The 22,033-nt window shown below is 49.8% G+C and overlaps 1 protein-coding gene across 7 annotated transcripts in view; it reads right to left on the minus strand.

Annotated features, from left to right (window-relative positions):
* The window catches only part of IQSEC2 (IQ motif and Sec7 domain ArfGEF 2), an 87,199-nt gene that overhangs the window by 6,357 nt on the left and 58,809 nt on the right, over window positions 1-22,033 (minus strand). For 6 of the 7 annotated variants that reach the window (XM_036304754.1, XM_036304753.1, XM_036304755.1 and 3 more), the window contains 8 exons: window positions 15,512-15,773; window positions 12,169-12,570; window positions 8,966-9,861; window positions 7,497-7,658; window positions 6,904-7,026; window positions 5,513-5,679; window positions 2,848-2,987; window positions 1,482-1,607 (listed from right to left, as the gene is read on the minus strand). In XM_036304754.1, the coding sequence (XP_036160647.1) occupies window positions 1,482-1,607; window positions 2,848-2,987; window positions 5,513-5,679; window positions 6,904-7,026; window positions 7,497-7,658; window positions 8,966-9,861; window positions 12,169-12,570; window positions 15,512-15,773 (2,278 nt within the window). The remainder of the gene's footprint in view (window positions 1-1,481; window positions 1,608-2,847; window positions 2,988-5,512; window positions 5,680-6,903; window positions 7,027-7,496; window positions 7,659-8,965; window positions 9,862-12,168; window positions 12,571-15,511; window positions 15,774-22,033) is intronic. The other variant, XM_036304759.1, reaches the window with a different exon arrangement.

Consider the following 22,033-nt stretch of genomic DNA (forward strand, 5'->3'; position numbering starts at 1 on the left):
ACCCAATGTATACAGTTAACACCTTCCTCTCAACCACCCAAGGTCTTTATCAACTACTTGGACACTCTGGCCTCAACTAACGTAGGCTGTGAATGCGTCGCACAGATTCAAGCAGAGCAATCTGCACTTTGTGTTTAAAAGCAAATTATTTGGCTCTGGCCTGGTGGCTCAGTCAGTTGGAGTGTCGTCCTGCACACCAAAAGGTTGCAGTTTCGATTTCTGTCCAGAGCACATAACTAGGTTGCGGTTCCATCCCATTGGTGTGCGTATGGGAGGCAATCAATCGATGTTTCTCTCTCTCTCTCTCTCTCTCTCTCTCTCTCTCTCTCTCTCTCTCTCTCTCTCTCTCTCTTCCTAAGAACAAGGACTGAGTCTCAGTCATCTCTGTGCACCCAGTACCTAGCGTGGGGCTGGACACACACAAGGATCAGTGTGTGATGGATGTTGAAACATTTATTCAACCACTGTATGGGCCAGGAACTCCTCTGGGCTACGCTATTCCATACCTGACCTCTTATTTCATCCTTAGGACAACCATATGAGATAGGGAGTAGCACCATTTCACAGAGTAGGAAATTAAAGCTCAGAGAGGGCACTGGAGGGACTTCATCTAAAGCAGCGACTCTCAACAGGGAGTGACTTTGCCCACCCCCAGGGGAAATTTAACAATGTCTGGAGACATTTTTGGTTGAAGAAATGCAACAGACATCTAGTAGATAGAGACCAAATGCTGCTAAATATCCTACAATGCACAGAACAGCTCCCACCACAATGAATTATCTGGCCCCAAATGTCAATAGCACCAAAGTTGAGAGACCCTGCTCTGAAGGAGAGAGGATCAAGGGGGATCACTGTCCTCAAATCCCTGAGCAGAGAGAGATCTTTTCCCTGTGATCCCAAGGGTTGAGTGACAATTGCTGGAAGAAACCCATTGCGAGACAGATTTTAGCAGCCTTCTGTCCTGGAAGTCACACAAGCAGGGGGCCATGTAGGAAGCCAGTTCTTGCTGTGGGTGAGAGGCTGGACAGGAGACCCTGAAATTCCCTTCCCACCTGCAGACTCCTCAGAGTCCCAGCTCTGAAACATGCATATGGACACTGGTGATAAGCTTGGTTTTAAAAATCATAAGCACCCCGGCCACCCAAAGGTTCCAGACAGAACCAGGGTCACAGGTTCAACTCCCTCCACCTAAGCCTCCTGGCTACTGAGGTGGACCAGGACATTCCTACTACTTCCCAGGCTATAAGCCTATCATCTCCAATGTTCCTCACATTTTCTGCCCCCATGTGGCTGTCATTACCTCCAAAAGGATCCAGGAGGTAAAGGAAGGGCAGAGGCAGCCTATACCTGTCCAAGACCGCACAGATCACGTGGCAGAACACTTCACCTACCATATTGCCACCACTAATGTTAGCATGGCTCACAGCACACAGGGGCCCAGCTCACCACCTCCTCTCCATCGCCTCTCACAGCGCTCTTACCACAAGGAGGTCATTGAAGAGGAAGACCTCCCGCTGATGCAACCCTAGCCTCTGGGGGCGGTTTGGATCTGGCACCTCATAGAGCTGGCAGCAGCAAACCAGTCGACGGTGAGGAAGAGACAGTACCTAGATAGGCATGAAAAAATAGATGTCAGGCCCTAGCTGGTTTGGCTCAGTGGATAGAGCATCGTCCTGTGGACTGAAGGGTACTGGGTTCGACTCCTGTCAGGGGCACATGCCCAGGTTGCAGGTTCTATCCTCAGTGTGAAGAGTGCAGGAGGCAGCCGATCAGTGATTCTCATCATTTATGTTTCTATCTCTCTCTCCCTCTCTGAAATCAATACAAATATATTTTTAAAAAAAGAAATAGGTGTCAGCCCAGCCAGTGTGGTTCAGTGGTTGAGCATCCACCTATGAACCAGCAGGTCATGGCTGGATTCCCAGTGAGGGCACATGCCCGGGGCTGTGGGCTCCATCCCTAACAGGGGGCATGCAGGAGGCAGCTGATCCATGATTCTCTCTCATCGATGTTTCTATCTCTCTATTCCTCCCCCTTCTTCTTTCTCAAATCAATAAAAGCATTAAAAAAATATATAAAGAAATAAGTGTCAGCAAGACCAGCACAGCAGCTTCAGGCACCTTAACATTGACCGCAAGAGGATGTTTATCTCGGACACATATCATTGTCGCTCAGATACAATAAGCCTAAGAAACTAAGGCCTGGGCTTGTCTGCTGCCTTGCCTTTGTCCTGGTAGCTCCCTGTCTGGAATGCGTTTCCTGCTCAGCTCCATATGGCCACATTCCACTCTTCCAGTGTCATCTCTTCCAATAAGCCATTCCTGCTCTCCACGGACTGAAAATGACCTCTCCCTCCTTTGTGTGCCCCTAAACTAACTGGAAGGCAGAAGTATTGTGTCTGTGTCTGATACCACCGCCCCCCCCAGGCTCTGTAAGAGCCCCCAAGGATAGAGACCACATCTGATTCATATCTGCATCCCTGGCGCCCAGTGAAATGTTGGGCTCAGTGGAAAGCATCCATCAATGTTTGTTGACTAAAAGACTAGAATATGTTCTTGACTTTGGTTATCAATGATTGGCTTGGCTCCCCACTTGGGATGGACAGGCAAATAGGCGGGAAGGATGCTGAGATTTATACAGCACCCCACTGTGTACCTTGCAGTGTGCTAGACGCACTGCCATAGAAGTCGCACTCAGTGTGCACCGGGACCCCTGAGGAACGCATTCCACCCACTCTCTTCAGCAAGTAAGGTGGGCATAGAGCTCAAGAGAGGGACACTGACTTACCACTTGGTGGCAGAGGCCGACCCAAACCCTGTCCCCTCTGAAGCTTCACAAATCACTTACTGGCTTCTTGCCCACAATCATGCGCTCCACAGCCTGCACTTGGGACACATGGTCATCATTGGTCCGAAGTTCACGCCCCTGGATTCGCTGGTAGATACCCACCAGGAGGTCTCGAGGGATGTCTTCACCATTGTCAACCCCTGGTTGGGGGGAATAACAAAGATATATGGCATAAATGTGGGAAGTGGGTGGCAGGGGTTCTCCACAGCACCCCACACACAGGCCTAGGTCATAACAACAGCCAGGTCTAGAAGGAGTGGGAGCCCTTAACCCCTCGGTCAGCATCAGCCACAAGAGGCATCCTTCAACCAGATAACCAGTTGCTTTCCCAGCCCTCCCCCCACCCCCAGTGTGGGGATTTTATCTAAACTCAGATCATACTGTGATTAAGACAATTAGACGCTTTTTTTGCCTTTCTAACTAGCAAAAATAATGTTAAGTAATATCCAGTGTTATTAAGAGTGCAAAGAAGCGGGCAAGTGTATTAACTTAAATATTTTGGAAGGTAATTTGGCAAGAGCATAAATATTCAGTGATTCCTCTTGTAGGAATCTGCCCTAAGGAATTACTCAGAAATCTGTACAAGGTATATGTACAAGTGCTACTGAGGGGAAATTTTTAAAATAACCTAAGTTCTAACAATAGAGGAACAGCTAAATAGAGCTGAGTATATCTGTTTAATAAAATAATTTACAGCTATTAAAAACCGGATGTTTACAAAAAGCATGAAAACATTACTGTAGCAAGTTAAGTGAAAAGAGCAGGATACATTGCATATATGATCTTTACCTTATAAAAAGTTACATAAGCATAGGAAAAAACACTAGACTACCCTAAAATATCAACCATGGTTGCCTCCAGGGGGCAGAATTTTAGGTAATTAAAAGAAATGTTCTAATTTTCTCTACTTTCCAAAGTTGCAGTGAGCAGGTATTCATTTCATTTATTTATTTACTTAATAGGTAAATAAATAATAAATATATAATAATAAATATATAATAAATGTATATATTTTTATATATAATAATATATATTTATAAAATATATATGTATATTTATATATTTATAAAAATATGTATTTATAAATATATATATTTTATATGTATTTTATATAAAATACATATAAGCACACACATATGTACATATAAACACACACACATATGGGGAGAGAGAGAGAGAGAGAGGCAAATGAATGAATGAACAAATGACTAATGAAGGATTCTGGGAGACAGCTCCAGATGGCCTCTGATCTGTCTCGCTCCTCCCGTTTACCATCCTTCTCCATTTCTGATTGTCTGCTGAGCAAACCCACTCACTCTTCTCTCTAAACCTTCTGTTGGAGAAAATGTTTTCCAGGTGCTAAAGGAACATCCTTCCTCACACTGCCTTTTGACTTCAGCTGTCAGAGTGATTTAAGCTCATCGACTGTGCAAACCCCGAAGGTCAGCAAATTTGTCTTGTCTGCTTGTTTTGCCACAATTCTGTTTCCCTCTTTTGTTTGTGTTTCAATAATCCTAACATATGAGCCATTTTTAGGAGGCTGCCCTTTGGTGAGAGGCAGGGCCTGACATCAATACAATAAACCAAGACAAAAGGTCAAGGTGAAACCTTTAATCTGGCACTCAAGGCCCTTGTATATTGGTTCCAACTGACCTTTCCAACTGGATCATCCCATCTCGATTATTCTCCAGGCAAGTTTAGATTTTCCTACTTCTGTGCCTTTGTTATTCTTACTGCCAGGTAAGTCAAGTCCCACTTTATCTGTGTCTGCAAGGTCCACCTTAAAATGAATTCTCCAGCAAGCACTCTGGAGGTGAGCTCTCCCTCCTCTGAGCTCTGACTGTCCTTTTGACCTGCCTGACATCATAGGCTGACATCACCACTTGCTTTCTTCCTTGTGTCGTGTCTCTGGTACTGTAAGTCAGTCTCTCCCACAAACGGGGAGCTCTTTTGGGGCAGGGACTATTGCAGAAGCCCTTCCACTGTCCTTAGCACCCATCATAGTGCCTGGCACACGAGGCACTCGGTTAGCGTCAACTTGCTGGCTGACTGGTTGAGATAAAAAATAAATACATAGCCTGGCCAGTGAGGCTCAGCATTTGAGCATCGAACTATGGACCAGGAGGTCAGGGTTTGATTCCCAGTCAGGGCACATGCCTGGGTTGCGGGCTCGATCTCCAGTAGGGGGCATGCAGGAGGCAGCCGATCAATGATTCTCTCTCATTATTAATGTTTCTATCTCTCCCTCTCCCTTTCTCTCTTTGAAATCAATAAAAATATATTTAAAAAATAAAAGCATAAAGAGAGGAAAGGACACTAAAATAATTGAGTATTTATGGGCATAAATAAAGAAGAGAGAAAAGGAGGGAATGATGGGTGAATGGACACATGAATGAATGGGTGCCAGTATACACTCTGTAAGAGTCAGGGCTTTTATCTCTCTTGTTTAGGACTTGCTCAGTCAATATTCAGTGTGGGAATGAGTAGATGGCCAAATGACCAAATGAATTAATAAATGAATGCCCCAGAAATATCCAGCCTTAGTAGAAAGTGAGAGCATCACAGGTTAATTTCCAAGGAACCTTCCTCACCCACCCTCCCATCCTGCCCACGTTCCCTTCTCAGGGGAAGGACAGGAAGAGCTGACAGGGAGGTCTGGGGTCACCTCTCAGGTTCTTGATGAAGTCATCTAGTTTCATCTTGCGTTCAGCCTTGACGCTGGGACTGTACATGTCAGTATTGAGGAGGATGATGGCAAAAGCGAGGATGAAGATGGTGTCTGGGTTCCGGAACTGGCGCACGAGGGCTGGGTTACACACACAGTACCGCTGGCTGCAGGGCAGGAGGGGCCAGGGCCAGGGTCAGGCACCAGGAATCTCCACCTACCCACCATCCTCCCAGTCTGGCACCACCTTTAACAAGTACTCCCAAACCCTTTGGGTGTGTCCTTTTTCTTCAGAGTTTCCCCAAGGCTAGCATGTAAAATTCACAATCACTACCTTTTACTGAACTCCACAGATCACCTCTCTCAGCTTCATACATAAATACCCTACAGAGGGTCTATGTACATGTCCTATGTAGTCCTATCACAGTCCTGCAAGGTAGCTATTAGCAGCCCCATTTTACAGATGAAGTGACTGAGACCCCCAGTGGAAAGGTACCTTGCCCAAAGTAATAGAGCTGGTAAATGGGGGAAGCCAGCATGAAAATATATATCTTTCTGACTGCAAAGAAAACCTTCTCCCATTATAGGAAACAAATTCTCAACAACTCTCGTTCTCCTCTAAATACCTCCAAAGTGGTGGGGCCAGGATTTATACCCAGGTCTACCTGATCCCCGCAGCATTCATAGTAGACTATAAAAGTTAAGGGTCATGCCCTGGCTAGTGTGACTTGTTGGTTGAAGTGTTGTCCTGTTGTCTCAGGTTCGATTCCCAGTCAGGGCATGTACCCAGGTTGCGGGTTCCATCTCAATAGGGGAGTATACAGGAGGCAACTGATTGATGTTTCTCACATCTCTCTCTCTCTCTCCTCTCTTTCCTCTCTCTAAAATCAATAAAAACATATCCTTGGGTGATGATTAAAAAAAGAGTTAAAGGACATGGAGTCAGACAAACTGAAGTTCAAATCCTGGTTCCACCGTGTATTCACTGTATGACTCTGGGCAAGTTATTTAACCTCTCTAAACTACTAATTTCTCATCTGCAAAACAGAAATAATAATAGAAACACCTACCTTATATGGTTGTTGTGAGCATTCAGTGAAATAATAATATAAAGTGCCCAGCTCAGCACCTGATACTTGGTAAGAGCTCAACAAACACTAGCTATTGTTGCTGATGTTGTCATCACTTATGGGAGTCCCATGTCCCAGATGCCAAGCTAGATACTTTTAGCACATTACCTCTGATCCTCACAACTTAACTTCCTCACAAGGTAAGATTTATAATTGCCATTTTCTGATGAGGAAAGTATGAAGCTGAGAGAGGTGATCTGTAGACACACTATGCTGCCCCCCGAAATAGGGAGACGTAGCTTTAGTGGGAAGCAGGCGCACCTGAAGGCTTCGATGAGTCGCTCCACTTTCTGGGCCTCGCCCTGAACCCGGATATGGGATTGGAACTTCCGGAGTGCATCATCCAAATCCATGGAGGAGAAGTCCATCTCATCCACCACACAGCTGAGGAGGAAGGAGGGAGTGTGGCACTCTCAATTCCTCTGCACAAAACCTCTGACCCACCCTGGCCTGCTCAAATGGACCAGCTCCTCCATTGATAGACATCCACAAAATATGGACCCATGGCCCAAGTAAGTACATGTGAGGGCAGAACATTTGAAATTGAATCCACCCCAGAAAATCAGGTCCAGACATGTGGCTACTAAGAGTTCTTTCCATTACGCACTCATTTCAGAGATGGGAAAACTGAGACCCAAAGACCATAGGAAAAGCGTGCCTTACCTGGGGCCACCCAGAAGCCTTTAGGAATAGGGCCGAGAGATCAGGCCTTTTTGGTGCAGAGGGTTATGGGATAAGGAAGGCCCATTCATCCCATTTTGCAAGTTTGAGCAGAAAGGACAGGCTGCCCCCCACCTCCAGCCCTCCTTTTCCAGGAATCCCTGGCCCAGCCTGCCCCATGCCAGGGTCCTCACTCCAATACGTCTCTGTTGAACTGCTTCTGCCGGTTCCCTAGGAATTCCCCTATCATCTGCCGGCTGAGGCCTTTCCGTTCCAGGATGAAATGAGCCACTCCCACTGGTGTGTCTGACAGGAAGCCCCGCTCAATCAGATACTGGATGCCCTTCTCTGGCTTCCTGCAGAAAGAAGGGAGGTAGATGAGATGACCATCCTCCTAGAACTTGGCCCTCTGTCCCATTGCTTGAACTAATTTTGGGCCCAATCACGACCTCGGAGAACCAAGGAAGTCAAATACATAATTTGGTCCAATCCCTTCAGAAAACTGAGGCCACTTTCCCATTTCACAGTTTCAAAATTCCAAGGCATCCTCAACCCAACTTCCTCCTTCACTGGAGCCACACTACAACGGAAAAAAAATTAAAATTTAGTGAGAGCCTGCTCTACACCAGGAGCTTTGCTATTCCCAGCAGGCACTGAGGAGTCCTGGAAGAGGGCCCGAGCTCCAGGCTAAGCCCTCCTTTCCAAGGCCCAGGCCCACCTGTACAGGCATCACCCAGCCTCTGAGCGTTTCCATAGACATGGTGTTTCCTACTTCCCACTGGGCCAACTCTGGGTCTGAACTATCCCACATTCAGAATCTCGGAGCCTTAAGACCTCACGAGGCTAAAATTGGAAGAGACTTTAGCGTGACAGGAGTCTCACACCCATCACTTACCATGCGTGACTTGGGACAATTCCCTTTGCTTCTTCAAGCCTCAGTTCCTTCTCTAAAAAATAGGGACAGTCCCACCCAGATTGCCAAGTTATTCTGAGAACTAAATATAGGTGGCAGTGTCTAATAGGCTACACATGTAAGGCATTTATTTTCTATTTTCAAATCAAATGTCGCACTCACCCCTCACTCCTAAGGACCAGGCCCAGGACCAGGTATCTAGAAAGAGCTTGGTCCTGCTTACTGACTAGTCCAGCATTCCACCTTGCCCCACAGTGCCACAAATATACACACCCTGCTAGTGGATAGATGGAAACACCGAAGCCCAAAGAAGGAACCCACCTGGCCCAGAGCTACACAGTGAGTCTGGCTAAAGTCAGGATAGAGTCCAAGTGTCCTGTTTCTCAGAGCAGGGCTCTTTATATACCACATTGGCTCCCCACCAAATAGGGGAGGCTGAGGACCCCAAGTTCAGAATCCATTCTATAGATAGCGAACTGGGGCCCAGAGAAGGGAGCATCTCACCCAAGATCACACAGCCAGTTAGAGGCAGTGCTAGGAGTAGAAGTGCCTCTGATGGGTGTGTTGGGGGACTCTCTCCTCTGCCACCCTGTTGCCAATCTTCTTCACTAAACAGCTGGGGAGAAACACCATCCACAAAATGCGAAGCTGGCAGAAGCAAATTACTGCTTGGAGTTCAGCCCCAGGGATTCGAAGTGCCTCGTGGCAGGGTAGGAAGGGGCAAGGGGGGCAGGAATAGGAAGCACATACTTATTGAAGAGGTTGAGGCCGATTCTGTAATGCCGCCTCTGCACCACGTCATTGTTGAAGGCTGGTGAGTCCCAGCTGTGCCTTGTCTCTCGCTGGTAAGTCTGCTTGCACAGGCTGGTGGCTGGAGGCTCCCTCAGGCTGTCCCTCGAAGAGGAGCCAGAGCTGCAGTTGATGGTCTCATTGGAATTGCTGGAGCTCTCAAGGCTCTCGTTATCGCCACCATCAGAGTTCTCGCCTGCCGCCTCGCACTTCCCCAGCCTCCGAGCCCCAGCCACACCACTGGGCCCAGTGCCACTGTTGGGGGCTGGTGGCAGGGGCCCTGGTGGGGCTGGGGCTGGGCCCTCTGGGGCTGGGTAGTGGCGGTGTAGGATTGGGGCCCTGCCTGGTGGCCCTTTGTGCTTTAGGGTTCCATGGGGGCTGCAGCCATCGGCCTCATACACCAGCTGGCGGTGGACAGAGCCGCGATCTGAGCGGTCACTCAGGTCCACAGAGCTGTCACTAGGAGGCTCAATGGTGAGCAGGGGAAGGTGAGCGGCCCGCAGCCGGAAATCCCGACACTCCGAGCACCCAGGCCCCCTTCGAGGGCCTTCCTCACGGCTCCCATCTTCCCGGGTCCCTGGTGGCCCTGGTGGAGGAACTGGCGGGAGAGGGGCTGGTGCCCAGAACTCAGGCCGGCTCTGGGGTGGGGGCTCTGCGCTGGGCAGTCGTTCAGGGGATGGTGGGGGAATTGGGTCATCCAAGTAGAGGGGAAGGTCACTGAAGGATGTGGCTGAGCTGTCCTCTTGCTGTTCCTTCGACTCTCGCTTCTCCAGTTGGGCTGACCCTGTCTCCTCAGACATGGGCCCTGATGGGTGGCAGTTCAGGGCCTCATCAATGGATTCAGCCAGAGACTTTACCTGTGTTTGCAGGGAAAGGAAAGGAGGGACAGAAAGGGAAAGGAAGGGAAGATGAAGGGAGGGTTGGTGGCATGGAAGAAGGGTGGGAATGAGGGAGGAGGGGAAGGGAATAGGGAGCACTTCCTGGTTGGTCAGCCAAGAAAAGGGATTCCCCTCCCCCCACAGGTTCTCTGCAGTATATGAAATAACTCCCAGGGAGCCACTGTGAGCTCACAGGAGCTGGGACTCATGCCCACAAGCTCCCCTCTCAGATATCCCAATACCTCCTCAATGTCCATGTAGACCTAAGTCAAATGCCACCCACTCTCATTCAATCCACATTTCTGCCTCTGCCATCCCCTGGGTGAACCAAAGCCCCAGCTTCCTCCAGGCTTCCAGAACCCTCTGCCTCCTTCTACCTTAGGAAATCCATATGATTTAGCCTTGAAAAGCCAGACCATGGCTGGTAACTCTACCTCCCTGTGGTATTCAGCCTCTCAACTGGCCCCCAATGATTCCTGCCTCCTGGTATTCACACCCTTGTGTACCACACTGTCCTGGGGTTGGTCTGTGGGACTGATAGCATATGACAGAAGTGATGAGTGTTACTTCTGAGATTAGGTTATGAAAGACTACAGCTTCTGTCCTGAGTACGCCCGCTTGCTTGTGCTCTCTCTCCCTCAGACCCTTTGCTCTGCAGGAAGCCATGGGCAGTCCTATGGAGAGGCCCATGTAGCGAGAACCTGAACCCTCCTGCCAACAGCCAAGGGAGTGAGCTTGGAAGCAGACCTCTCAGCCCCAGGCAAGTCTTCTGAGATTTCGACCCCACCTTAAGCTTGATTATAGCCGTATGAGAGACCCTGAATCATTTGCTATGAAGCAATAGGTAAAATACACTTCCCTATCAGACTTGGATAACACTGAGAGCTGGGCCTAGGCCTGGTTCTTTGATCTCCCTACCAGACTATGAACCTCTTCCCTCCACTCCCCCTTGAAGGATGGGTCCAGGCCTAGTTTCTGTCTTTCTAACTCAGCTCAACACATTTCTTGACACAGAAGAGATGTTCAATTAATGTTTGTTATATGAGTGAATAGATGAGTGATTCAGATTTTTCTTTAATACTTCTTTCTTTCCCTCTACCCACCCTACCCAACACCCCCCCCCCCACCTTCGCTAGCTCCAGAGAGGCATACCCAGGCTGATGACAGGGCCACATCACAGAGGTTAGAGCAGAGTGATTTCTTCTCTTATAAAGCTTCATTAATTCATTAAACAATTTACCTTCTTGGTTTTTAGGAAGGAAACTAACATGGACTTAGTAGCTACCACATACTAGGTGTTTCTATATACATTACCTAGCTGAACTGAATCTCTGAAACAACTCTAAAAGGAAAGTTTTACCTCTATTTTATTTGTCATGTTTCAGTGAGGTTAAACAGTTTGTCCAAAGTCCCACAGCTGAGAAATGGCAGAGCTGGAATGTGCACGTGAATAGCTGTGCTGACGTACCCAAGCCTAGAATGATGACCCACTACCCTCAGTGCCTGCTGCATTCCTACCCTTCCAGGCTGTTGCTGATGCAATGCCTATGCAAGCAACACCCTGCCAACTAGCTCTAACTTGCTAAATGTTATTTGTCTGTTTTCTCAAAAAACCTTTCTCTGATCTTCCCAGAAGAAAGTTTCTCCTCCCTCTTCTGGCTTCCCATGGTACTAGATGTGATCCTTTCTCATGGCTCTGAGCACACTCTATTTCCGAAGACAGTTGTGTGCCTGTGTGTCGGCCATTAGATCCTTGAGAGCTAATGGCTGGAAGATCTTTGGGAACAAGGACCCTGGTGGTTCAGCTGTCTCCCTCATGGCACCCAGCACAGAGCCTGGCCCATGGTAGTGTGAAGTAAGTGAAAGGGCGTGGGCTTTGGAACCAGACAGAGCTGAGTTCCAATCCAGATCGGAAAAGTCACTCCACCTCTCAGGGTCCCAGAGCCTCAGTTGCCTCCTCTGTGAAGTTGGGGTATCCCACCCATCTCACAGGTCATTATGAAGCACACACAGTAGGAGCTCATCACTGTTTGTTAGGCCTTAATTTGATAGCGCATCAAGTTCTTATGTGTTCTATAAACCCAGATTTTTAACTTGCTTGTTTTTACAATATAATTTTTTGTCTTGCCAATTCTTTGTCGTTCTTCTCACAGACCCTACTCATGGCAGCTAGTGGTTCTTAAATGCTTGTCGGCCACATGTTTCAGTTTGAAGTATAGGTAAAAAGTCGGAGGAGTAGCCAGAGCATAGGGATAGGGAGGAAAGGCCCTTTTCAGGGATGCTGACCTGTTTGGAGAAGGAGTCCTCCAGCTCTGTGATGTCATTGGAAAACTCTCCCGATGTGGTGACCGAGCTTCCCCCACCATCGATGCCCCCTCCACAGGAGCCTGCATATGGGAGGCCCCGTTCAAGCAGGTGGCTCCGGGCACCAGCCATGGCACCCTCGTCCAGCGAGGCAGGCTTGCCCTCGAAGTACGCGGGGTTCTGGGCCTTCTCGTACTCCTCAAAGGAGAACTGCATCCGCATGTTGGAAAGGATGATCCGTCTGGACATGCGGCTTTCCGAAGCTGAGCTGCGGAGCCGCTCAAAGTTCTTGTTCATGCGGTACTGGCGGAAGGCCGTCTGGATGGTCCTGGCAGCCCTACGGCTCAAGAAGGAGCCCCCGTACTTCCTCTCCAGCATTTCCACCTGGCAGGGGAGGGTTGAGGGGAACAAGGTCAGACTCACAAAAGCCTCATGTTCCTGGACCTCAACCACAGCACTACGGAGACACAGCGAACTGCTTACAGCTGCCTGAAGGCACCAGGCTGCGCACTCAGTACCCTTTCCACTCTAATCTCAGATACTGCCTGTCACATGGGACTGGGTTGTGGTTTTCTTTTATTATTTACAAGAAGTAGACAGTCAGTATACCAAAAAGTTAGAAAAAACAGAGAAGCCAAAAACGGAAGAAATAAAGGAGGAAGGGAGGGAGGGAGGGAAGGGAAAGGAAGGGAAGGGAAGGGGAAGGAAGGAAGGAAAGGAAAGAGAAGGGAAGGGAAGGAAAAGAAAGAGAAGGGAAGGGAATGAAGGAAAGGAAAGAGAAGGGAAGAAAAGGGAAGGGAAGGGGATGGAAGGGAAGGGAAGGGAAGGGAAGGGAAGGGAAGGGAAGGGAAGGGAAAGGGGAAGGGAGGGAGGGAGGGAGGGAAGGGAAGGGAAGGGAAGGGAAGGGAAGGGAAGGAGGGAGGGAAGGGAAGAAGGGAAGGGAAAGGGAAGGGAAGGGGAAGGGAAAGGAGGGAAGGGAAGGGAAGTAAAGGGAAGGGAACAGGGAAGGGGAGGGGGGAGGGGAGGGAAGGGAAGGGAAAGGAAAGGGAAGGGAAGGGAAGGAAAGGGAAGGGAAGGGAAGGGAAGGGAAGGGGAGGGAAGGAATGAAGGGAGGGAAAGGAAGGGAAGGGAAAGGAAGGGAAGGGAAGGGAAGAGGAGGAAAGAAAAGGGAAGGGAAGAGGAGGGAAGGGAAGGGAAGGGAAGAAAAGGGGAGGAAAGAGAAGGGAAGGGAATGAAGGGAAGGGAAGGAAAGAGAAGGGAAGGGAAGGGAATGAAGGAAAGGAAAGGAAAGAGAAGGGAAGGGAAGGGAATGAAGGAAAGGAAAAAAAATGAAGGGAAGGGAAGGAAAGGAAAGAGAAGGGAAGGGAATGAAGGAAAGGAAAGGGAAGGGAAGGGAATGAAGGAAAGGAAGGGAAGGGAAGGGAAGAAAAGGGAAGGAAGGAAAGGGAAGGGAAGGGAAGGGAAGGGAAGGGAAGGGGAAGGAAGGAAGGAAGGGAAGGGAAGGGAAGGGAAGGGAAGGGAAGGGAAGAGGAGGGAAGGGAAGGGAAGGGAAGAAAAGGGGAGGAAAGAAAAGGGAAGGGAATGAAGGGAAGGGAAGGAAAGAGAAGGGAAGGGAAGGGAAGGGAAGGGAAGAGGAGGAAAGAAAAGGGAAGGGAAGAGGAGGGAAGGGAAGGGAAGGGAAGAAAAGGGGAGGAAAGAAGGGAGGAATGAGGAAGGGAAGGAAAAGAAGGGAGGGAGGAAGGAAGGAAAGAGAAGGGAAGGGAAGGGAATGAAGGAAAGGAAAGGAAAGAGAAGGGAAGGGAAGGGAATGAAGGAAAGGAAAGGAAAGAGAAGGGCGGGGATGAAGGAAAGGAAAGAGAAGGGAAGGGAAGGGAATGAAGGAAAGGAAAGAGAAGGGAAGGGAATGAAGGAAAGGAAAGAGAAGGGAAGGGAATGAAGGAAAGGAAAGAGAAGGGAAGGGAAGAAAAGGGAAGGAAAGGGAAGGGAAGGGAAGAAAAGGGAGGAAAGGGAAGGGAAGGGAAGGGAAGGGAGGGAAGGGAATAGGGAAAGGGAAGGAAGCGGAGGAGAGGACGGGAAGGAAGAGGAGGAAAGGGGAAGGGAAGGGAGAGAGGAAAGGGAACAGGGAAGGGAAAGGGAAGGGAAGGGAAGGGAAGGGAGAGGGAAGGGGAAAGGGAAGGGAAAGCGAAGAAGGGATGGAAGGGAAGAAAGGGGATTAAGCAAAAAGCAAAAACAAAAAAACTCATAGACACAGACAACAGCATGGTGATTACCAGAGGGAAAGGCTGGGGGAGATAGGAGAGGGTAAAGGAGGGATAAAGGGTGACGGAAGGAGACGTGACTTGGGGTAGTGAACACATAATATAGCACACAGATTATGTATTACAGAATTGTACAACTGAAACCTCTATAATTTTATTAACCAGTGTCACCCCAATAAATTCAATAAAAATGAAAGGAAGAAAGAAAAGAAAGAAGAAAGAAAGAAAGGAAAGAAAAGAAAAGAAAGAAAGAAAGAAAGAAAGAAAAGAAAGAAAAGAAAGAAAGAAAGAAAGAAAGAAAGAAAATTGAGACGCAAGAAGGAGATGAAGGAGGGAGAGAGAGAACGAGAAGGGAGGAGAGAGAGGGAGGATATGGAGGGAGAGAGAGAGGGAAAAGAAAGAAGGAAGGGAGAGGGAAGGGAAAAAGAAGGAAGGAAGGAAGGAAGGAAGGAAGGAAGGAAGGGAGGGAGGAAGGGAGGGAGGGAGGGAGGGAGGAAGGGAGGGAAGGAGGGAGGGAGGGAGGGAAGGAGGGAGGGAGGAAGGAAGGAAGGAAGGAAGGAAGGAAGGAAGGAAGGAAGGAAGGTTGGCTGGCTCACTTAAAGTCCCAACACCTAGGCATAAACACAATTAAAATTTTAGTATATGTCCTTCCAGGTTTTTTTTTTTTCCTATATGTAGTATTTTTGTGCCCTTCCCTTTAGCTAAGCAATACCTTGTGTGGTATATGTGATATATTGTAGCATATTCTTCTGAAATTGTCAACTTAAGTGTGTGCTTCTCCCATCAGACAGAGATTTTTGAGAACAGGATCCAGGTCCCATTCATTTTTACATCTCCAGTGCCCAGCAGGGAGCTGAATCAGTATCTGCTGAGGGTGTAGAAATTGGTGAATAGGTGGTGAATGAGCCCCCAATAGGGTGAAGGGTCCTGGAGCCAGTCTTCTCCCCCTCCAGTCTCACTATCCCTCTAAGCATATCGCCCTCAAGTGCCACATCCCAACCCCTCCCTTGGTCCCCTCATAGCCCCATTCCTACTCCCACTCCCAAGCAGAGCCCTGTCCTCTGTACCTTCTTGTCCTGCAGGTCCGTGGAGAGTTCGTAGCTGTCCGACAGGGCCTTGGAGCGCTTTATCTCCTCCTCCTCCTGCTTCCTCAAGGCCACACTGGCTGGCTGGAGGCGAGCCCGCTGAGCCCAGGGAAGGCCCACCCCAGCAGGGGGACCCCCCATATGGCTGCTGCTGGAGGGCAGCTGGCTCAGCCGGTAGGGGGGTTGGCTCCCAGGACTATCAACCGCTGTGCTCAGGTCACTGCCTGGGGCATCACCCTCCACACTGTGGGGATTAGATAAGATAAGCCAGGATGTGGGAACAAAGGGTGCCTGCTGGGCCAGACTGAGCATGTGGACCAAATCCCTTCCGCAACCCCATCCCCCTCGGCTTCTTCAGATACAGGGACCCCAATACTTAAAGGCCAGAAAGCAGTCCTACCTGCCCCCAAGCTAGACAGTCCCACTGCCCTCATGCTCCCTTCCCTTCAGGCCCCCTTGCCTTCACAGCCCTGTCCTCATTCCACTTCAGCCCCATCTGCTCACAGCTCTATCTTCACGGGTCCTCTCCCCTCACAGCCCCTATCCCCGCTCACAGCTCCATCCTCCGACTCCTTTCCCTTAGGGTGTGGTCTTCTCAGTCTTGTCTGCAGTCCCATTTCACCCTTCACTGCCTGGTCCCCTCAGGGCCAGGTCCCCCCCACCCCCCAGACTTTTTACCAGACTTGTTTCTTCCTGGTCTTGTCCCCACAAGCCCCCTTTTTTCCTAATAATCCTATCCTAACAGCTCCACCTCCAAATCCACCTTGATGGGCCATTTCCCTTATAGCTCCCCTCCCCCCAGACCTCTTCCCCTCACAGGTCTGTCCTCAGCACAACCCCAGATCAGCCCTGTCCCAGCCCCAGGCCCACTCCTGGCATCCAGGTATCCACGCTCTCCCCTCCTTGCCCAGCCCCGCCCCCTGAAGCCTCACCCCTGCCCTTAGAGGCCTGGACTTGGGCCTGGCCAGTTCCCAGAGTTCCCTGGCTGCCAGGGCACAGGGCTCAGTGACAGTGGGAGTCGATTCCCATGCAGCATCCTCACAGGTAAAGAGCTGCCCTCCGGGGCAGCTTCCTTTTTCTCCTCATGGCCTTCTCTGCTCAGCTGGGGGAGGGACACAGGGGTCTCAAGGCGGAAGAGTGGCAGGAGCTAGGCACTGGGCCTTGCCTGCCCTGGTTACCCAGAGCTGTTGTTCCACCAGACCTGCTTCCATGGTGCCATGACAACCAGGCTGCCAGGGAACCCAGGTGGCGACAGAGCCCAGCCGCTCAGAGCCCAGAGGACACTGTGAGGAGCCACAGAGGTTGGCCAACAGCGGGGAGAATTAAGAGTAAGATCTGGTGAGGCCTGGAGAGGGTCGTGGTTGGGGGAAATGGGTGTGGCTGGGCCCAGGTAATGGTCTGATTTGGGCAGGCACAGGGTTGAGGGGGCTCTTGGCTGGTGAAAGGGCCACTCCCCAGCCCCTACTTGGCAAAGGCCAGGGTACAGGGCTGAGGAGAGCTGAGGTGGGTGTGGCGGGCTCCCTACCAGTGCAGGAGCTGGAGCTGCAGCAGGCCTGGCAGCTCCGCAGAAGAGCACTTTGGGCTGGGTGCTGGGCTCAGTGGGGAAGCTGCACCCACGAGGCCAGGTCCTGGGGTGCAGGGGTTTAGCTCCCGCCCACTGTTCATCTTCCTCCCTCCCAAGCAGCAGTCTGCAGCACTACTAGGAGCCAGGAGGAAACAAACTGGGGGGCTGCCTTTTACCCCAAATTCTCTCTCCTCCTGGACCTCAGGGGCCTGGGAAGTCCCCCTCCAGGAGTCAGACTCTGCCCAGCCCCTGGCTCCTACCCCAGGCATCTAAGATGCTCCTTCCCTCCACCTTAGGACTGCAGAATCTTGCCCACCACCTCTCAAACCTCTGTCTCCCACAAACCTCTGTCTCCCAGTACACAACCCCAGCTCAATTCCGATAAACTGTTGCCTTTGTTCATGAACCATCCATAGCTCCCACTGCTCACAAGAGATAGCCCAAGTTCCTTATCGTGGCATTGGAGTTCTCTCCCAAGGTAACAGCTAATGCTTAGAGAGCTCAGAGCATGTTCAGCCACTGTTCTTACGACTTCACATTTAGTAGCTTGTTTACTCTTCCAAACAACCCTATGCAATAGGTATTGTTATTTATCCTCATGTTACACATCAAGAAACCAAGGCCCAGAGAGGTTAAGGAACACATCTGTGATCACACGCAGCTATCCAAGTCCAGGCAGTCAGACTCCAGAGCTCACTCTTCAACATTAAGCCATGCAGAGTTGATTGCCAGTCCCCTCCCCCAGCCACCCCTCCCTCCAGCCTGGCCCGGATCCTGTTTCTCGCCAGTACCCTTCTGCTTCCCACTGCCAAAGCTGCGCATACAGTACCTTTCACCTGGAATGCAGGCCCTATCATCTCCGCCATCTGCAATCTGAGAAATCCCCGCCCCCCAACCCTGTTCATCAAGATTCGGGTCCCGGAGCCCGCCTCCAGCCAGACACCATGCCTAATCCTGTTCTGAGCTCCCCCCCCCCCTTTTTTTAAAAATATATATTTTATTGATTTTTTACAGAGAGGAAGGGAGAGGAATAGAGAGTCAGAAACATTGATGAGAGAGAAACATCAATCAGCTGCCTCCTGCACACTCCCACTGGGGATGTGCCCGCAACCAAGGTACATGCCCTTGACGGGAATCGAACCTGGGACCCTTCAGTCTGCAGGCCGACGCTCTATCCACTGAGCCAAACTGGTGAGGCGGAGCTCCCCCTTTTTATGGTGCAGGTTAGTTTTGGCAAAGCGTGACAGCTACTTATGGTCATGACTCCCAGAATCCCAGCCCAAGAAGAGAACTTGGTAATCTCCTAACGAACATAGAGTACCAGGCCTGGAGCAGAGTAGGTGCTCAATAAAAACTTCCAGAGTAAGGGAGTTAGTGAATGAGCTCTGGCAGGCTTATTAGCTGTGAGGACAGGTAAGTCCTTTCACCTAAATTTTTATTTGTTAATCCTCACCCAAGGATATTATTCCATTGATTTTTAGAGAGTGGAAGGGAGGGGGAGAGACAGAAACATCAATGTGAGAGAGACAAATCCATTGGTTACCTCCCACATGCGCCAGACCAAGGCTCAAGAGCGGGGGATTGGGCCCGCAACTGGTATGTGCCCTTGACCGGAATCGAACCCAGGACCCTTCAGTCTGTGAGCCAACACTCTATTCACTGAGTCAAACCAGCTAGGGCCTTTCACCTAAATTTTAAAAAAATATATTTTTATTGGTTTCAGAGAGGAAAGGAGAAGAGAGAGAAACATTGATGAGAGGAAATCATTGATTGGCTGCCTTCTGCAGGTTGGACCAAGCCCGCAACCCAGGCAGGTGCCCTTGACCGGAACTGAACCTGGGACCCTTTTGTCCGCAGGCTGATGCTCTATCCACCGAGCCAAACCAGCTAGGGCTCACCTAAATTTTGACCACAATGTCCAATCCTTTCTCCATCCTGTGGCCACACAGAGCTTTCCCAAGTACAAACCTGAGTATTTTGCTCTCCCACTAAAACACTTCCGTGGCTCCTCATGACTCAACCAGCAAACAATGACTGAACACTCTCTCTGTGCCAGGCACAGTGCTGGGGGCTGCAAACATAACAGCGAACAAGACACAGATTTGTTCCCTCGGGGAAATGACACTGTAGCGGGAGAAGCACACTATAAATATATACTATCATTTCAGGTAGAGATACATGCTAGGAAGGAAGCTGCAGCACAATAGTAAAAGGTGCTGTTTTAGATGTGGTGGCCAGGGAAGGTCTTTTTGAAGAAACGGTATATTAGCAGGGCCCTGATGGAAGTGAAAGAGTGAGCTGTGCAGTTGTCTGAGGCAAGAGCAGTGCAGACAGAGGGCAGAGCCAGTGCAAAGGCCCTGAGGTAGAACTGTGCCTGGCATGATTGATTGAGGAACAGTGTAGCTGGAGCAGAGTGACAGTAAGGAAAGTGATAGGAGATAAGATCAGAGAGGTAACAAGGGGCCAAATCATGAGGGCATTGAGTCCGCAATAAAGACTGACTTTTTGTTGCTGTTACTCCTCACCCAGGGATATTTTTTTCATTCATTTTTAAAAAAATATTTTTACTTATTTCAGAGAGGATGGGAGAGGGAGAGGGAGAGAGATAGAAACATCAATGATGAGAGAGAATCATCAATTGGCTGCCTCCTGCATGCCCCACACTGGGGATTGAGCCCACAACCTGGGCATGTGCCCTGACCAGGAAACAAACTATGATCTCCTGGTTCATAGTTTGACGCTCAACCACGCCAGCAGGCTCCACTGATTTTTAAAAAAATATATTTTATTGATTTTTTACAGAGAGGAAGGGAGAGGGACAGAGAGTTAGAAACATCGATGAGAGAGAAACATCGATTCAGCTGCCTCCTGCACATCTCCTACTGGGGATGTACCTGCAACCAAGGTACATGCCCTTGACCGGAATCGAACCTGGGGCCCTTCAGTCCGCAGGCCGATGCTCTATCCACTGAGCCAAACTGGTTAGGACTCCAGTGATTTTTTTTTTTTAGAGGGAGTGGAAGGGAGGGGGAGAGACAGACAGAGAGAAAGATTGATGTGAGAGACACATCAATCTGCACACATCCCCACCGGGGCTGGGGATCAAACCTGCAACCCAGGTACATGCCCTTGACTGGGAATTGAACCCACAACCCTTCAGTGTGCGGGCTGATGCTCTGACCACTGAGGCAATAAAGATTGGCTTTTGCTCTGATTGAGATGCATGGAGGAGGGACATGATCTAACAGGTGTTTCAGGAAGTATCACCCATGGGATAACCTCCAACTTCTTCACCATCGCCATGGAATGGCTCTCCTGACCCGATCTCTGCCTCTTGTGCCCACTGTCCCCAATACTCCAATTTGGCAACTTCCTGCTCACCCTCCAACATTTAGCTCAGGTCTGCCCTTCCATGCCTGCCCGCGCCCTCCACACAGGTTGGCTTACAGGCCCCTTCTCTGTGCTGCCATAGGGCCCTCTAGTCACCACAATCCTTAAAACAAGGGCATTAGTTCCGTGGTCGGCAAACTGCGGCTTGCAAGCCACATGTGGCTCTTTGGCCCCTTGAGTGTGGCTCTTCCTAAGCCTTAGGAGTACCCTAATTAAGTTAATAACAATGTACCTACCTATATAGTTTAAGTTTAAAAAAATGTGGCTCTCAAAAGAAATTTCAATTGTTGTACTGTTGGTATTTGGCTCTGTTGACTAATGAGTTTGCCGACCACTGAGTTAGTGCATTGAAGCCTCATAACTTACTGAGGCAGGCACCATTTTATAGATGAGGACACTGAAGCTCAGAGGTGATGTAAATGGGCTCAAGGTCACACAGCTATTAAGTGAGAAAGGATGCAAATCTAGGGGCCAGACTCTTTTTTTTTTTTCAGAGAGAGGAAGAGAAAGAGGGATAGAAACAATGATGAGAGAGAATCATCTACCAGCTGCCTTTTGCACGCCCTACAACCTGGGCATGTGCCCTGACTGGGAATTGAACGTGACCTCCAGATCCATAGGTTGATGCTAAACCTCTGAGCCACAATGGCTGTGCCCAAGCTGTCTTTTCATGACATCTCGCTGTCTCTCCCCACTTCTAGCTCGGTGCTGCCCTTGACTCTCCACTCTCTGGCAATTACCCCCTTGGGAGCTCCACACCCTCTTTTGGTTGCAAAGAGAATAGTGGCAGGGAGGTCGGGCTGTCAGCTCAGGCTCCCCCTAGAGGGCCTGGCAAAAAGGACAATGCTTGGGGGGCATTGCTCTCAGACAGGCTGATCAGATGGAAAATCTCTCTCTCTCTTCTCTCTCTCTCTCTCTCTCTCTCTCTCTCTCTCTCTCTCTCTCTCACACACACACACACACACACACCTGTGCCCCATGTGCACTCTCTGCTGGGCTATTCTGTGGGGGAACTGAAAGCATCTTCTGCATCAGGGGAAATAAACCACGTTACACAAATAACCACAGTACAAAGCTGAAAGTTCTCAGGGCTGGTGAACAGAGGAAGTGCTGGGGGAGCTCAGGAGAAAGATTCCTTCTGCTTGGGGGTGGCTGAGCGAATAAAAATAAACTCGCACTTACAGTGCACCTTCCCTGTGTCAGGCATTTTCTGCACATTATTTAATCTGCAAGGCAAACGTGAAGGAAGAATTCGGATCCCTATTCTGAATGTGAGCAAAAAGGCTCTGAACGCGGAAGTGACTGCCCAAGGTCTCACTCAGCAAGTGACAGAACAGGGACTCCAAGCCCAGAGCCCTGTTAGTTCCTCTGCTGCCTGAAGGCCTCCTGGGGGAGGAAGCTATTGAATGGGGCCTTGGCTAAGGGGAGGTGATAGAGATGAGGAGTGAAGGACCTTGTGAGTCAAGGCACTAAGATGGGGAGAAACCGGGAAGGACGTTCTGTGTGGATTCATGGTAGCCTGCCCGTGGCAGAAGTGCCAACCCTCCTGG

The sequence above is a fragment of the Myotis myotis genome, unplaced genomic scaffold (genome assembly GCF_014108235.1).
Source record: "Myotis myotis isolate mMyoMyo1 unplaced genomic scaffold, mMyoMyo1.p scaffold_m19_p_4, whole genome shotgun sequence".
NCBI lineage: Eukaryota > Metazoa > Chordata > Mammalia > Chiroptera > Vespertilionidae > Myotis > Myotis myotis.